Source organism: Ranitomeya imitator, chromosome 9, assembly GCF_032444005.1.
Source record: "Ranitomeya imitator isolate aRanImi1 chromosome 9, aRanImi1.pri, whole genome shotgun sequence".
NCBI lineage: Eukaryota > Metazoa > Chordata > Amphibia > Anura > Dendrobatidae > Ranitomeya > Ranitomeya imitator.
Window position 1 is genome coordinate 50,839,009 of NC_091290.1, and position 17,232 is coordinate 50,856,240.

General features: G+C 41.7%; 1 protein-coding gene across 3 annotated transcripts in view; it reads left to right on the forward strand.

The window, feature by feature from the left end:
- PKP3 (plakophilin 3) overlaps window positions 1-16,885 on the forward strand; it is a 95,160-nt gene extending 78,275 nt beyond the window's left edge. For 2 of the 3 annotated variants that reach the window (XM_069740366.1, XM_069740368.1), the window contains 12 exons: window positions 3,718-3,815; window positions 5,842-6,509; window positions 6,844-6,967; window positions 7,069-7,273; window positions 9,153-9,327; window positions 9,997-10,114; window positions 10,596-10,757; window positions 10,889-11,074; window positions 13,675-13,828; window positions 13,950-14,142; window positions 15,183-15,270; window positions 15,356-16,885. In XM_069740366.1, the coding sequence (XP_069596467.1) occupies window positions 3,718-3,815; window positions 5,842-6,509; window positions 6,844-6,967; window positions 7,069-7,273; window positions 9,153-9,327; window positions 9,997-10,114; window positions 10,596-10,757; window positions 10,889-11,074; window positions 13,675-13,828; window positions 13,950-14,142; window positions 15,183-15,270; window positions 15,356-15,391 (2,207 nt within the window). In that variant the 3' untranslated portion in view covers window positions 15,392-16,885. The remainder of the gene's footprint in view (window positions 1-3,717; window positions 3,816-5,841; window positions 6,510-6,843; window positions 6,968-7,068; window positions 7,274-9,152; window positions 9,328-9,996; window positions 10,115-10,595; window positions 10,758-10,888; window positions 11,075-13,674; window positions 13,829-13,949; window positions 14,143-15,182; window positions 15,271-15,355) is intronic. The other variant, XM_069740367.1, reaches the window with a different exon arrangement.
- The last annotated feature ends 347 nt before the right edge of the window (window positions 16,886-17,232 follow it).

The window sequence follows — 17,232 nt, forward strand, 5'->3', positions numbered from 1 at the left end:
ATCAACAGAGTTCCCACGTCTCAGAGCTCGTTCTTGTTTTTTGGGTTATTGCCAGGTCACTGTATGTGCGCTGACCTCTATGTCCATTGTGGTACTAAATTACCTTTCATAACAGTAACCCACATGCCACATATAATTTGTTTTGATTTAAAATCTATATGATGTATGATAATTTTGAGAAGGCTAAATGATACATCGCAGACATCTGCTCTGAGGCATGACCACTGATAACAGGTACAGAGATTACTTATATGTCTGAGTTTTATGACTATTGAGTTAATAACTAGTGATGAGGGAATATACTCGTTACTCGAGATTTCCCGAGCACGCTCGGGTGTCCTCCGAGTATTTTTTAGTGCTCGGAGATTTAGTTTTTATTGCCACAGCTGAATGATTTCCATCTGTTAGCCAGCCTGAATACATGTGGGGATTCCCTAGCAACTAGGCAACCCCCACATGTACTTATGCTGGCTAACAGATGTAAATCATTCAGCTGCGGTGATGAAAACTAAATCTCCGAGCACTAAAAAATACTCGGAGGTCACCCGAGCGTGCTTGGGAAATCTCGAGTAACGAGTATATTCGCTCATCACTACTTGTGACTCCTCCATCATGTGACTGATCACATGATCTTGACATCACACCGGTCCTGTCAGGACTCTTCATGTGGAGATATGGTGGACCCCCTCCCACCCGCTCTATGGAGGTCCACTAAAACCAACCTATAACAGAACTCTCATTTCATCCTCTCAACACCTAGTGTGCTGAAGGAAACTACTCTGGTTATACATCACTGACGCCATCACTTCACGAGTGACTTGTCACACCACATATGTAAAGCATGCTCTTTGTCCGTGTCTCTGCCCCATCTACTGCACGACTATTTACCGGGTCATAATGTAACTGGTACCAAAAACAATATAACAACAAGCTGTTGCTTTACAGTGCTGTGGTTCTGGGCTCAAATCCCACCAATTACGACATCTGCAAGGAGTTTATATGTTCTCCCCATGTTTGGTTCCTCTCACATTCCAAAGACATACTGATGGGGAACCTAGGGGACCATGATGATATTGTCTGTAAAGTGTTGTGGAATATGATGGTGCTGTAAAAGTATAATAAATAAAAAAATCCGGTGTTTTTCTACACATGAACCTAAAGATTTCAGTTGTATTAGTCACTCTGCAACTTGTCCCATGATTGTGTACAGTTTCAGGTTGAGGTGACACTGTATGGTCTCTGATCTCACCATTTTGGGCAATATTTTGTATTATGTGTTTTTGGCATGCACGCTGTCACAGGCAGGACGTAGATGATGATGTCCCTTCTATAAGAGTAAGACCTCACTCCATAGGGCCAGGGTTTCTTCGGTGAGGAGCTCACTTACCGTACTTTGGAGGTTTGGTGCACTTAAGATGCTGAAGTTTGTAGACCAAGTACCTAAATCCGAAGAAGCATGGATGGATTTGCATGGGAAGAGTTTGCATGGTACGTGATTTATGGATGTCTTTCTAGAACGTTTTTTTCGTACTGGTTTCAGAGGAGATTAAGGAAAGCGTCCACCTCTTATAGTTTGAGAAGATGATTTGCATTCTGTAGTTTGTTTGGTTTTCTGTGTTCACGGTAACTAGGGATCTCATTTATGAGAGAACCATATTTATTGAAGCAAAGGTAAATTGCTCTGTGCCTTTAGGGTAGATGAGCGATAAAGAAAACCGGAAGACATATCCGGTGCCGAGGAGACGGTATGAATGTTTTACAATGACTATCGACCAGGTGTTTCTCCATGCAATATGTAATTGGGGTATGTCGTATGGAGGTGATACTATGTGAACGAGATTTTCTGAATGTTTTTCCATAATAATGATGTTTGTGTGCCACATTAAATAACAGCTTTACGGTCAACCATACCAGATTTGAGCCCTCTGTCGCTTTGCTCCAAATTATGGATCTATCCAGTACGTCTATATTTTTATCATATACAAAATTGGAGTCGGACACGTTTGATAATTTGTCTTCAATACCTTTTATATTTTTCCTAAAATGTTGGCAGTGTTTTTTTTTGTTTTTTTTTTCTGTATTTATTTCCTACCACAATCTTTAGTTAAAGCATTTTTTTTTTAATTGATTTATTTTTTTAAACTGAGGATTTTTTTTTTTTTTTTTAGACAACTTTTTAAGAGTTTTCAGTAAGGCTTCTCAGAGACCGGATTACCTGAAATCCCAAATCTCAAGTGTGTACTTTTTTTTGTTTTTTTTGTTCATTTTTAGGACAGGTTGATATGCCAAAAAAATCAACAAAAACAAACTAATATTTCAAGGAAACCAGTCACCATGAAAATGCATCTGAAGGCATCATGGTACAGAGCAGAAGGAGCCAAGAAGATTAATACATAGTTTTATGGAGAAAAGATTCAGTTTAAACTATATTTATCATTCTTCTGCTCTTTCTCAGGTTTTCAGTCCAGTGGGCAGTCCTATGAGTGACTGACAGCTTTCTGTGTATAAGTGTGCATACAGTCCAGTGGGCGGTCCTATGAGTGACTGACAGCTTTCTGTGTATAAGTGCGCATACAGTCCAGTGGGCGGTCCTATGAGTGACTGACAGCTTTCTGTGTATAAGTGCGCATACAGTCCAGTGGGCAGTCCTATGAGTGACTGACAGTTTTCTGTGTATAAGTGTGCATACAGTCCAGTGGGCAGTCCTATGAGTGACTGACAGCTTTCTGTGTATAAGTGCGCATACAGTCCAGTGGGCGGTCCTATGAGTGACTGACAGCTTTCTGTGTATAAGTGCGCATACAGTCCAGTGGGCGGTCCTATGAGTGACTGACAGCTTTCTGTGTATAAGTGCGCATACAGTCCAGTGGGCAGTCCTATGAGTGACTGACAGCTTTCTGTGTATAAGTGCGCATACAGTCCAGTGGGCGGTCCTATGAGTGACTGACAGCTTTCTGTGTATAAGTGCGCATACAGTCCAGTGGGCGGTCCCAATCACTCATGGGCCCGCCCACTGGATTGAAAACCCAAGAAAAAGCAGCGGTTTAAATGATAAAAACATGGGTTATACTGAATTTTTTTTCTCACAAAACTTTAATTGGTCCTGGACGTATAGTCAACTCTCTATCCACTTCTCTAAAGAGAAAATAAAATATTCTGTAGTTATTTTAGTTTTTGTATGCCTTTTTTTAAAAAATTGGCCTTCACATGCATGCATACAGGATTTGCTGACGTTTCGGTCAGAGATCAAGAATGCAAAATGGTTAACGCTTCTTTTTCGGGTAAATCCATAAACGTGACTGACAGCACGTTGTAGTCCTTATTTGAGACCGTAAACCAAACAGTAGTCTCTGCATGCATGCCCCAAAGCGGAGTCCTCGTAACTGCACAGAATGTGAGGATCTAGATGTAAGCATTCCCACGGCGCTCCAGACAAGTGATTGACAAGTAATAATATGGCTACTTGTCAGACTGCAGGTGACGCATCCAGGATAAATGGCTTTATGGTACAGGTTTTATTTGATATTACTAATTTGGGAGAACAGTATTTGGGTTGGCATCTTCTGTATAAGTTGTCAGGTGGAGGCACTCAGCCATTTAAAGAAATCCGTGTGAGCTGCAGTACCAGCCACAACCTTTGGTCAACAGTGGTGCTGTTTTCTTTTCTAATTGTAGGCATTTTCTCTTTTGACAAGTCTTGTTCCCTTCTCTTCACAGAGAGCTACTCCTCCTCCTCTCGATCCCAGCAGTATGGCACTGTGCCAAATACCTACAGCTCCCGCTCCCAGATCCTCAGCAGTGATCCAAAGATGTCGGTAAGTGCCTGTAACGGGAAGCCAGTGGCGGTGGAGGGATCTGGTGAGATTCTGTAAATGTAGCACAAATATCCTGTAATATAATCATGATCTAATTCAAATACTAGCTGGTTTTTGTTTTATGGCTTATCAGACTAGACCCCGTTGTACTAATGTTGGTATTCTCCTGATGATCATGACATTCAGGGGTGCCAAGAACAAAGTAGTATTGCCTGCTCCGTTCAGATGGTTAAGATGAATCTGGTGAGGTTTTTTTGGTATGTAATCCGAGAGCCGAACAATGTAGGGGCAGAGACCCTGATTCCAGTGATGTCACTTACTAGGCTGTGTTCTGATGTTTCAATAAAATCATTGCTTTATCAGCAGTAGATTATCACTACAGGACTAGGTGTCTTGTTCCTCCTGGTCCAACTATGCCTCCAGCACTGTTTGGCAGGTTTCTGTGTACACTGTATATGGACAGAAAGCTTCCAATCAGAGGTGAGGGCGGTGTTATACAGGGCTCAGCATTCAGAGCTCTGCTAGATCTGCAGAAGAGGAAACGGTGAGTGTATCATAACTGCTGCGCCTACTAAACTAAACAATGCATCATTGGAATCAAGGTCTTTGTCCCTACATCATGTCATTGTCAGATTACATAGCAAAAACGAGCTGCTCATACAGATTGATTCTTTGTCCTCGCTCCTAGAAGAGAACCCCAGTGCAGGATGTCCATATTCCATAATGGAGGAACTAGACATGGATTATCTTAATGAGGCAACCCTTTTTTATTTTTTAACCCCTTTCCAACTTTGGGCGTAATAGCATGCCCACGTCGGAATCCCTACCTTTTGATTTGGGCTGCGGCGCTGAATAGCTGATGTGTGCCTCTTAACAGCTGCGGGTGGAATCGCGATCTACCAGTGGCTGTTAAACCTTTAAATGCCGCTGTCAATCTGACAGTGGCATTTAACTCGCGCTTACGGCAAGCGCGCTGGAAATCCCACCCATCAATCAGTGATCCTCGTCACATGATTGTGGGTCACCGATGGGTTGGCATGACAACCAGAGGTCTCCAGAAGACCCTCTATGGTTGTAATAGCTAGATTGCTATGAGCGCCACCCCGTGGTCGGTGCTCATAGCAAGTGAGCATTTCTGCTACATTTCTGATCATCGCCTGTATGTAGCAGAGCCGACCGGTCGACTGCAGCTTCTAGTCTCCAATGGAGACTATTGATACATGCACAAAGTAAAAAAAAAACAAAAGCTTTTAAAAAATATGAAAAAAATAAAAAAATATAAAAGTTCAAATCACCCCCCTTTTGCCCCATTCAAAAAATAAAAATAAATAAAACATACACATATTTGGTATCGCCTCATTCAGAATTGCCCGATCTATCAATATAAAAAAAGAATTAACCTGATCACTAAACAGCGTAACAGGAAATAAATTCAAAACGCCCGAGCTACTTTTTTTGGTCGCCGCTACATTGCAATAACGGGCGATCAAAAGATTGTATCTGCACCAAAATGGTATCGATAAAAAATGTCCAGCTTGGTGTGCAAAAAATAAGCCCTCACCCAGCCCCAAATTGGGAAAAATGGAGACGCTACTGTCTCGGAAAATGGCTCCATTTGTTTACAAAAATTTGGGATTTTTTTTCACCACTTAAGTAAAAAAGAATCTAGACATGTTTGGGGTCTATGAACTCATAATGACCCGGAGAATCATACTGGCAGGTCAGTTTTAGCATTTAGTGACCATGGTAAAGGAAAACAAACAAAAAAAAAAGCGACACTGGGATTGCACATTTTTTGCAATTTCACCGCACTTGGATTTTTTTTCCCCGTTTTCTAGTACACGATATGTTAAAACCATTGGTGTCGTTCAAAAGTACAACTCGTTCCACAAAATATAAAAGTTGTGGCTCTGGGAAGAAGGGGAGAAAAAAACAAAAAGTGAAAATGGCCCGGGGGTTAAACATGATGAACTAATACAATTTTCTGTTGCTTGCTTCACCCAACTTTTTGCTTTGTTTCTTGCAGTCTGCTCGATCCTCTGGGTATAGCACAATGGGAGGTATGCGCACAAGCTACTCTTCCCGCTCTGCTGTGGATATTGGGGGAACACAAAGAATCAGCGTAGCTCCACAGCCGCAACCACAACGTCAATACTCTCGTCCAAACTCCTACCATGAACGAGTGTACCCAAGCAAAAGGGAATATGATACGATGTCTCTCAGGTCTTTGCGTATGGGCGATGGCGATGAGCGATATGACCAGGGATCTTCCCGTTCAGGCTACTACACACGTCAAATGTCTTCTGCAAGTGCGGGACCGACGCTACAAAGGTCTCTCTCTGGCAACCTCGCCCAGGATGGTGGAACCTCGTGGGTGGAAAGAGCAGAGGTGGCACAGACTCGCACGATCCGTGCGCCTGCAATGCGCACCTTACAACGTTTCCAAAGTTCCAACCGTGCTCGTGTGGCATCTGGTTCTTATGGGACACTGGCTTCGGTTGCCCCGCAGCAAATGCAACAGCATCAGCAAAATCTTGTAGGCTCTAGTTATGTAAGTAACGTCATTGAACAAACCTCTCGGGCCCCCTCCGTGCGGAGCTTGGCAGAGTCTTCACATCAAGTGCAAGAAATCCGGGGCATGGATGTGTTTGATGGAAACAAAAGTTTGATGAGTCAACATTCTTTTGCAAGTGGGTAAGTCAAAGAGAAAATCTATGTATGGCACAAATTTAATATAGACATATTTTATTTATTTAGTGGTTGTATGAGATCTGAAGATGGCCTGGCTTCCTTTCTCCACGAAACAGTGTCATTCTTTATAGGCGGCATCTTATATTGTAGCTTGGCACCATTCACTAGAGCTCCACTGTTAGTGCTTTGATTGTTCCTCACAACTATCACTACAAGGTTTTTGAGTGCACACTTTTTCCATTTGGAAAAGTCAGATTCATCGAAGACAAAGTTGGCGTTATTTGTAATACCAAATGGCCTAACCAATATAATTAAAGCAAACTATCCTGCTGTTCAGGTTTGATGACATGAACATGCCAACTGCTGTGAAATATCTTGCTGACGAGGACCCAAACCTACAGGTCACGGGAGCAGCTTACATCCAGCATCGGTGCTACAGTGATGCAGAAGCCAAAAAGCAGGTGAGCTATTGGCGAATACGCGTGTATTCTACTCTGGCTGCAGTCCATAGAATTCAGCATTGGCTCTATCCATCCAACTTTTTATTCTATACCCTTCCCAGGCTCGGAGCTACCAAGCTATACCAATGCTGGTGAAGCTCTTTAATAATCCAAACCAAGAGGTTCAGCGTCACGCCACAGGGGCCATGCGTAACCTTATCTACGACAGTGCAGATAATAAGATTGCACTTGTGGAAGAAAATGGTATAAATGAGCTTCTGCGGGCACTCAAAGAACCAGATGATGAACTCCGGAAGAATGTAACGGGTACGTTCTATCTATGCGTTACTCCTTGCTGTACATGTTCAATGGAAAAGTGGTTGGAATTCCCATTTGTATGAGCATTCTGAGCACCGCTTCACAAACGGAGGCCTTCGTTGGGGCTCCATTCACAAGATAACTACAAGTCCCATTGTTGGGACTGACAGGGCTATACATATATGGCATACCATGTGTACATGCCATAAATGTAGGTGGTGGAAATACCCATTTAGTTTCTTACTTTACAATCGTGCCTACACGCTACCGATGGGATGATATATGAATAGCTTTCTTGGACATACCAACATCTAATTAACAATTAGAATCCCTCCATAAAAAAATTATAGAATATCTTCTACAATGTTAGGAAATAAATATCCAAACAAGAAGGGAAGTAACAAACCAAGAATAAAATATAAGAAATTTTATTAAGTATGATTAAAAGACAAAAATGCAGCTCATATGTAAATGTTTACAGAACAAGGGGAAACACTGCAAAATGGACCCAAAGCAATCCATAAAATATAAATCTATGTAAGAGGATGAAAAAGTTGATCACTAAATGCACATGCACCAGCAAGCTCTGGATTACAGAGATGAATGACCACAGATAAAATGCAACCATAACCAGTGGGATAAATCTCAACAACCTATATATATGGTAAAGAACTCATAAGTGTCTATGGGTGACAAATAAGAGTTGGTATGCCTACTGAAGGCTACTATAATGTATTAGATATGGGGCCACGTAATTATACCTATATGTGGTGCTAAGGTAGCCAAGGGGTATGGGACTGTGCCAGCTATCAAGTAACCACATAGGTGCAGGGTAAAGTGTCAGTGCATATAACTACGACCCCCTGGAAGAAGCCATGCTGCGAAACGCGCGTCGGGGTTATCCTGTCTCAAGGCAAATCCTCCTACCAGCAGGTATGCATACAGCGCTGACACTCTGCTTATGACCCCTTTGATATGGCTCCTATATGGACGTATATGGCCTCCTGCGTTATTTGCATGTGGGCTGTAGATGCATATGGTCAAATAATAGCGCAATACCAGTGTACACTCACCAGACAGTGCAGAGGGGAGACACAGCCGGAAAGAGAGACCCCCGACGCACGTTTCGCGGCACTACAACGCCGCTTTCTCCTCTGCACCCCTCTGCACTGTCTGGTGAGTGTACATTGGTATTGCGCTATTATTTGACCATATGCATCTGCAGCCCACATGGGTGTTGCTTTTGAATAGCTAGATTGACTTTACTGCTCTACCTGACACTTACCTGTCTTGTATAGTGCTCCTGGTAAGCATATTGTGTGCTTTATCCATTATATGCGGGACTCTCCCTATCATATGTTTAGGGGTATTTTGGAGGGACTCTCCTCTTTCGGCCCTTCATTGGAACTTATACGCTGTGACTTATTACTGATCGTGTTTTAATCATTTTTATGTATTAATAAAGATTTCATTATATATTGTCCATGATATGCTCCTTATTCTCCTCCTTTGATATGTATTGTGTGGAGCGGACTTGTTTGTCGGGGGGTGTACTATTCTAGTACTCCCATACCCAGACTGTCACAATGGTTTTGGGATTTTGCATAATACACATAATGATTCCAGCACCTTGTGCAATGCTAAGGAAATCTTGAAAACACGCATGGTTTGCGGCCCTTGAGGAATGCAGTTTGACACCCCTGAGATAAGAAACAAGCAGCAGAGGTGTCTGGCAGTTGATTTACCTCTTTCTGCTGATGGTACATGCACGCTTGGACGAAACGAGGGTACATGTACATGGGGCTATCGTTACACTGATGGATCTTCCTGATGCAAACCTACTCACGTGGTGTTCAAAAATGTAAAATTTTTTTCACACATCTTGCAGGAATTTTGTGGAATCTGTCATCAAGTGACAACCTGAAATCTAGACTGGCACGTGATACTCTCGGCCCCTTAACTGACCGTGTGCTGTCCCCACTGTCTGGCTCACCAGGATCTGCTCTTATCCAACAGAATGCGTCAGAATCGGAGATATTTTATAATGCCACTGGTTTCCTCAGGTAAAATAATAATTCTGATAAGCTCTTCTAAGGCTATGTTCACACCAGCTTCAGTGCCACCAATGTAGATTCTATTGTATTGGAAGAAACCAGGTCTTTTGTATCTGCCGTACGATGGATCTGGCACTGCATCATGGGTACCATTATAGGATGTAAGCAGAGCCTCAGCCGCTGTATTTATTTTTTTCTCTCTAGTTGTGGATTTAAAGGCGTATTCCCATCTCCAAGATCCTATCCCAATATTTGGTAGGTGTAATAATATTAGCACATACCTCCAATTAGAAATGTATAGTTTTTCTGATTATATTTGTCTTTCGTCATGTGCAGGCATTGTAGGACCTTAGGTATCCATGGTTATGACCACTGACATAGTGACAGCTAGTGGTCGTAACCATAGATACCTAAGGTCCTGTAATGCCTCCACATGACGAAAGACATAGCAAATCAGAAAAACTATACTACATTTGTAATTGGAGGTATTTGCTAATATTAATTTATTATTATTATTATTATTATTATTATTATTATTATTATTATTATTATACCTAATATTGGGATGGGATGCTGGAGATGGGAATACCTCTTTAAGGGTGATGCATGGTTGGGTAAGGTTACTGTGAAAGCTTGAATTGCTGTAAATTGTCAGTTTTCTGTCTTTCTCTCATGTAGAAACCTGAGCTCAGCCAGTGAGGAGACGCGTCAGAAGATGCGTGACAGCTCTGGTCTGTTGGAGTCCTTGGTTGGCTACACAAACCAGGCATTACAAGCTGGAAAATCTGAAGACAAGGTGAGAGGCAGTTAGTGTAGGATAAAGGGAATATGTCAGCAGGTTTTATCTATTTAATGGGAGAGCAACATAATATACAGTAGAGGCTAAAAGCCTGATTGCAGTGTATCACTTACTGTACTGCTTGTTGGTGTTTCAATAAAATCAGGGTTTTATCAGCAGGAGATTATCACTAGAGGACTAGTTAACCTGCTGCCAGTTAGTCCAACCACATCCCAACCATTTATTGGCTGCTTTCTCCAGTGTATACAGAAAGCTGCCAATCAGTGGTGTGGGCGGGGTCATACAGAGCTCAGCATTCAGAGAGCTGCTAGATCTACAGCAGAGAGAATGGGGGATTTTATCAAAACTACAACAAGCAGCCCTAGTAACGGAGCCTTCGGAGAGGCATTGTGAGCAGGTTAATAGAATATACCTCCATAGGACATATCTGGAAACTTTGACTAGAAACAAAAGCAATTAATTTTTTATCTTTTTCCAGAGTGTGGAAAATGCAGTGTGTGTACTGAGGAACTTGTCTTTCCGACTTTATGATGAAATGCCACCATCTTACCTGCAAAGGCTAGAAGGTGCCCAGCGAGGAAAGACCTTAGCTGGAGACGCCATGGGCTGTTTCACCCCTCAGAGCCGCAAACTTAAAGAGGTAATTCTCTGTTCCCTATATATTGAGTATAGCTGTGATAATCGTCACTTACCGGTATCATCACTTTTTTTGTATTTTTTGTTACAGTTCCATTGCATAATATGTATGCTTTTTTCTGTTCTGTCCACCAGCAGCAGCAGGGTTCAGATCTTGCAACCTTTGCGGAGATCTCGAGGGATCCAAAGGGAATGGAGCTGCTCTGGCACCCACAGATAGTCAACCTGTACAACCGGCTGCTGCAGCAGTGTGAACTAAACCGGCACACCACAGAGGCAGCCGCGGGGGCTCTACAGAACATCACTGCCGGAGACCGCAGGGTATGTAGCTCATATGTTTGCTTTTATCCAGAGGGGAACATTATTCATTATGATGCTTCATTGGCATAATACCTAAGCCAGATTTATCAATGTATTATGCCATTTATTACATGATTTTTTTTTTTTTTTGCCAAAACGTACAAATGATGAGAAAAGGGGGCATGGATAACATTTTGGTGTCAATTACAGTATACAATGTTCAAAAAAATAAAAGCAACACTAAAATCCCACATCCTAGATATCACTGAATGAAATATTCCAATTGCAAGTCTTTAGTAATTACATAGTGGAATGTGTCGAGAACAATAAAACACAAAAATGATCAATGTAAATTAAAATTAATATCCCATGGAGGTCTGGATTTGTAGTGCTCAAATCAAAGTGGAAAATCAAATTACAGGCTGATCCAACTTCAGTGAAAATGCCTCAATAAAAGGAAATGATGCTCAGTAGTGGTGGCCTCCATGTGTCTGAAGGACCTCCGTACATTGCATGGGCATGCTCCTGGTGAGGAGGTGGATGTTCTTCTGAGGGATCTTCTCCCAGACCTGGATTAAAGCATCAGTAAACTCCTGGACAGTCTGTGGTGCAATGTGGTGCTGGTGGATGGAATGAGACATGATGTCCCAGATGTGCTCAATTCAATTCAGGTCTGGGGAACGGGCTGACCAATCCATAGCATCAATGCCTTCATTATCCAGGAACTGCTGACACACTTCAGCCTCAAGAGGCCTAGCATTGTCATGAATCAGAAGAAACAGGGCACACTGCACCTGCATATAGTCTCACAATGGGTCTGAGAATCTCATCCCGGTACATAATGGCAGTCAGGCTACCTCTGGTGAGCACATGGAGGGCTGTGCGGCCCTCCAAAGAAATGTCACCCCACACCATTACTGACCCACTGCCAAACCGCTCATGTTGGAGGATGTTGCAAGCAGTAGAATGTTCTCCATGGGGTCTTAAGACTGTCGTGCCTGTCACATGTGCTTAGTGTCAACCTGCTCTTTTGTGAATAACACAGGGCGCCAATGTTGAATCTGCCAATCGCCCTGCACAATGCTGAGCTGTAAGCACAATACCCATATGTGGACACTGAGCACTCATACCACCCTCATGGAGTCTGTTTCTGACAGTTTAAGCAGACACATGGATGTTAGTGGCCTGCTTGAGATAATTTTGCAGGGCCTCTTATTACTTCTTGCACAAATGAAGAGGTAGCAGTCCTGCTGCTGGGTTGTTGCCCTCCTATGGCCCCCTCCACATCTCCTGGTGTACTGCCCTGTCTCCTGGTATTTGCTTCATGCTCTGCACACTGTGCTGACAGACCCAGCTACCGTCTTGTCACAGTTGTTGACACCGCGTCTGTCAGCAGGTCAAGTGACCAGTTTTTTCTCTTATTTTATTACCGCTGCTCCCCTGAGCTCAATTCAAATAGCAAAAACCATAAAAAATTGTATATTATACACACTATTTATAAATGCCACTATCTCTGAATCTGTATGGCGGATTTAAAAAAAGAAAAAAAAAAACACACTTTACCTAGACACAGGTCTTCTATAAAAAGTCACTCTGCTGTAGTTTGGCTCCAAGTTTATCTTTAAGGTGCGTCAATTGATTAATTATTGAGAGGTGGAGTTGATCTGCGTTCACTAAATATTTGGCCAGATTATGCCTTTTTTTACATGTATGCCAGTGTCTATTGGTTCTGTGTGAACTTGCACACCCATTATTGAGTTGAATGAGACAGAGCTGGAGTACCACAAACAGGTTGTGGACTCATGGGGCACCGCTTTTGGAAGTAACAACGTTTTTTTTTTTTTTTTTGTTTTATTCTAGAAAAACCTTTTTTTTTTTTTTTTTTTTTTCATGATCCAAGGTTAAAGCAACAATTTTACAAAAATTTTGCACTTTTGAGATGGCAAAATCTATTTATACAGTATAGCAAGGGTCTCCCTAATGCTAATTTTGTGCAGTTTTGCCAATCCACTCATTGGATCTGGCAATGTACATCTGTTCTAGCATTAAAGATGGCCACACACATTGACGTGCTCATGCACAGTGCCCTATTGTGGCCATAATTAATCAGCTGTTGCATTAAAATGGCCCTTTCTGCACCTCACCCCCATCCCATATAATATTATTATTATTATTAATAATAATAATAAAAATATTATTATTATTATTATTATTATTATTATTATTATTATTATTATTATTATTATACCTCTAATTTTATAAAGATGTATTCTGGGCATAATACTGTAAGAATCTGCCCTAAAATGGTCTCTCTTCATATGAAGCGTTTCTTCTAAGGAAGAATGGCTCCGTGCAAATGAAAACCTACTCTCCATTGAAGGCTGATAGAGGGAGTCTCGTACAGCCTCTCTGCCAAGTGAATGAGCCCTAAATAAAAGGCAAGCTTGGCCGTATCTGGTGCGGGGCGTGTAGAGTCAGGGAAACTGTCTGATAGCGATCTTAAGTGTTTGTCCAGCTTAAGGGGAACAAGTACAATAAATTGATCCAGTTGTATTTGTTCTACTTCTTGGAAGCCATGTTTAAACCCCTCCGTAGTTAAATGTGTCTTTGTATTTTCACAGTGGGCAGCTGTTCTAAGCCAGGTGGCATTGGAACAGGAACGTATTCTAAACCCAGTTTTGGATCGCTTGAGGACTGCAGATCACAGCCAACTGCGTTCTCTCACAGGTCTTATCCGGAACCTGTCTAGACACGCCAAAAACAAGGATGAGATGTGTGAGTGCTGACTATATGACGCTCCCGCGACTTTTCCTCCACTTTCTATTTAGAATACTTATCCATAAAGGTACTGTAGGTGTATAAAATGTTCTCTTTCCTCTTTCTCTCGATGCCTCAGCCACCAAGCTTGTAAGCCATCTTCTGGAGAAGCTTCCTGGTGAAAGTACAGATAAGAGTCCTCCTGCTGAGGTCATAGTGAACATAATTGCAGTCCTCAATAACCTGACTGTAGCTGGACCTCTGGCGGCCCGAGATATCGTATACTTCAATGGACTCAGCAAATTGATGTACATAAAGAGGAAAAGAGATGGGTAAGTAGAAGGCAATCGATGTACCCATTTATTGTGTGGTCACATCACTCTATGAATGTTTCATCACGGTGTCCCATATATGGTGTAACTTTAGAGTAAATAATCTGGACATCCATTGGGATGACATTAGGGGTGAGGTCCCTGCTCGCAAGCTTACAATCTACAAGGAAATAAAATAAATTTAGACTCTGATTCCATCGACTATCACACAAACTAAAGTTTGGAAGGACCCTGGTCCGGCTGCCATGTTGGTAGTCTATTGCATTCGGACCAGAGCCCTACGAACCTCCTCTTGCCTGCCAACATCCTTGGCACCTCTTCCGACTAGTAGGCATGCAATGATGACATTGCATCTGGTGAACAAATCAGAATATGACAGGGGAGGCTGGCTTGTAGGATGAGGCTTGCAGATGTCTGGTCTGGTGGCCTTGGACTTCCAACATGGCCACTAGTCCAGGATCCTGTGAATCTTTTTGCTAAACTCTAGATTAAACTGATGAAAATCTGAGTCTGAAATGCATCTTTAACTTACAGAAATAAAGAAGGGAATTTTAATGGCACCAATAATAAATTATCGAGCTTTCCCTGGTCATCAATGTTCAGATGAAGGGATTTTAGCTTTATAGACAGTTTTGGGTTTTTCATCGAGGATGTAACAAAGGAGGAAACTGTTGAGGTCAGTACGTTGTCTCCCCTAAGGGAGAAGGCAAATGGTATGAGGTTCACAAGGTATTGGCGTGAGGATCAGCAAGTGCTTGAGCCCTTTATTCTCAAACTGTCTCTAGTGAGAAGACCCTAGAAAAAAAGTCTGGGAATGAAAATGAAGGCCAACAGAAGTGCATTAGGGCCTTAAATTTATTATCTGCTTCCTTACAGCTCGAAGGTTGCCCATAACTCCAGTAAGACTATGTCCATGAGGCCTAAAAATCTTTTGCTAATGCTAACTGGGCTGTTTATGGGGGGTTTAGCCTTTTATTCTTGCCTTCTTGCAGACGATCTATATAGTTTTGTCGGGTTACCAACACTTCTCTCCTCTCTAGTTCTGACAGTGACAAGACTTCCAGGGCTGCTTGCAGTCTTCTTACAAATATGTGGCAGTACAGCAAGCTCCACCGTGACTTTAAAGCGGTGAGTAATGCCATCATTTCTTTGTCCTACAGGTTGGTCAAATGCCAAATATGCCACCTCTCAATGTCTTGCTCTTCTTTCACAGAAGGGATACCGGAAGGAAGACTTTCTAAGCCCATGATGTGTTTTCTGCCAACTACACAAGTGCCTACTTTCTTCTACTCAGAAGATCACTAAGAGAACATGGATTATCTGAGTACTTCCCCTACCACGCATTTATTTTTGGCACTCTAAATACAGTAAAGCCGTGTTTGTGGGGGCAGTTTGTATTTAGATAGAAAAAAAAATGGATTAGTCTGCTTTTTATTTTGTAAAAAAAAAAAAAAAAAAAATTAAAAAATGAAATTAATGTATGGGCTTCTATGTAAAACTTAAAGTTGACCTTTTTGATAAGTTTGGGTTTGTATATTAAATATATGCGAACACGTACTGTTGAGCAGTAACACATACTCTTTTGGCTAATGCTCAACTGCAAAATGCCAGTTTGTCAATGTGACGTGTCCCAATAGTCTGATATTGAGCAATCGGTGTTGGATACACCCTGTTTACACTACTGGACAAACCCTATTTAATGGAAATAGGGAGGGAAGAAAAATGTTAAAATATATGTACCGGTCTGTACTCTACAAAGATTGGGACCGCTGTTCCATAGTGGCTGCAACGCTCATGTTAAGTGTCCCACTAGATTTGCTCCAAGTGGACTGGCAATGGGCGCAGTACCAGTCCAGGAGGTGAGCATGAATTATATTCTAATTTTTTTTTATACTTCCCTGGGCCTATTAAGGCATTTCAAGTTGCGGGTAAACCCTTTTTAATTAATTTATTCATACATTTTTAAAGGGGGAATAAAAGAAAAGATTTTCTATACTAAGCATATCGTTGTAGTAGAGATCAGAGAACTCCTCCAAAGAAGGTTTTCTGCCAAAGTAGAGGAAAATGCAGTAAATAGAAGTTCCTGGTTACTTCTTAAGTTATATAATTTTCTATGGAAAGCTTGGTAATGACCAGTCTAACAACTAGACTTATACTATTGAGGAGACTAGTAAAGCTGACCGTCCACCCCCCTGTGGATCTACTGGAGGTCAAATTAGTCACCACCAAGATTACCCGCATTTTAAAATAAGAAAAATCTACTGAATGACATTTTTGACACCTTGACCCAAATAGCTGTAGTGTTTTTGTTGTTTTCTTTAAGTGCCCTAGTTTATAAGGAGCCATTCCTGAATCATGTGCCTAATATGTTTTGGTCTATATTTGATGGTAAATATTATAAAATGCTCTTGTGGGTGTGGGCTGTTAGTAATGTAAATTCCCAGGGTAAATGTTGGTAAATGTGTGTGTGTGTGTGTGTGTGGGTGGCCTGGGCAGCTGTGGGTAGATTGAGCGTCAGACTCCCTTCCTCCCCTAGGATTTTTGCAAAATGAGAAAACACTGTGTAGTTTGTTGTTTTTTGTTTATTTTTTTTTATTAATTTTAATCTCAGGGTAGTCATGTCCATGTTTTCTGCTTATGTCCTTGACTTGCTCCAATTTTCCAATGTGTTTTGTTCCTTCCTGTTTCATCCTTGTAAAATACAGCACAGTGTTCCGGTAAACAATAAACGTTTCGAATTCTATTGCTGACGTTGTTTGCTTGTGACTTGACCTTCAGGGGTTAAGTGTGGGAACTCTCCAAAAAGAGAGAAAAAAAAAAAGCCAGCTTCACATTCCTGGGTGGAGGTGGAATCTTAATTCTCAGATGCCATTGCCTTGCTTGGGCCTGTCTTATGACAGGATCCCCTGAAGGTGAAGACTAGAGTACACACGTGTGCTCCCTGTAGAGATTTAATGTCTGCGATCCAAAGGCAAAATGATTGTTTCGTATCTGCCCGCTATTCGGCTGCTCACCGGCGGTCTTGTCTCTATCAAATGTAAACCCTAAAAAATGGTGTAAAAAAAAAAAAAAAAAAATACACAACGCATT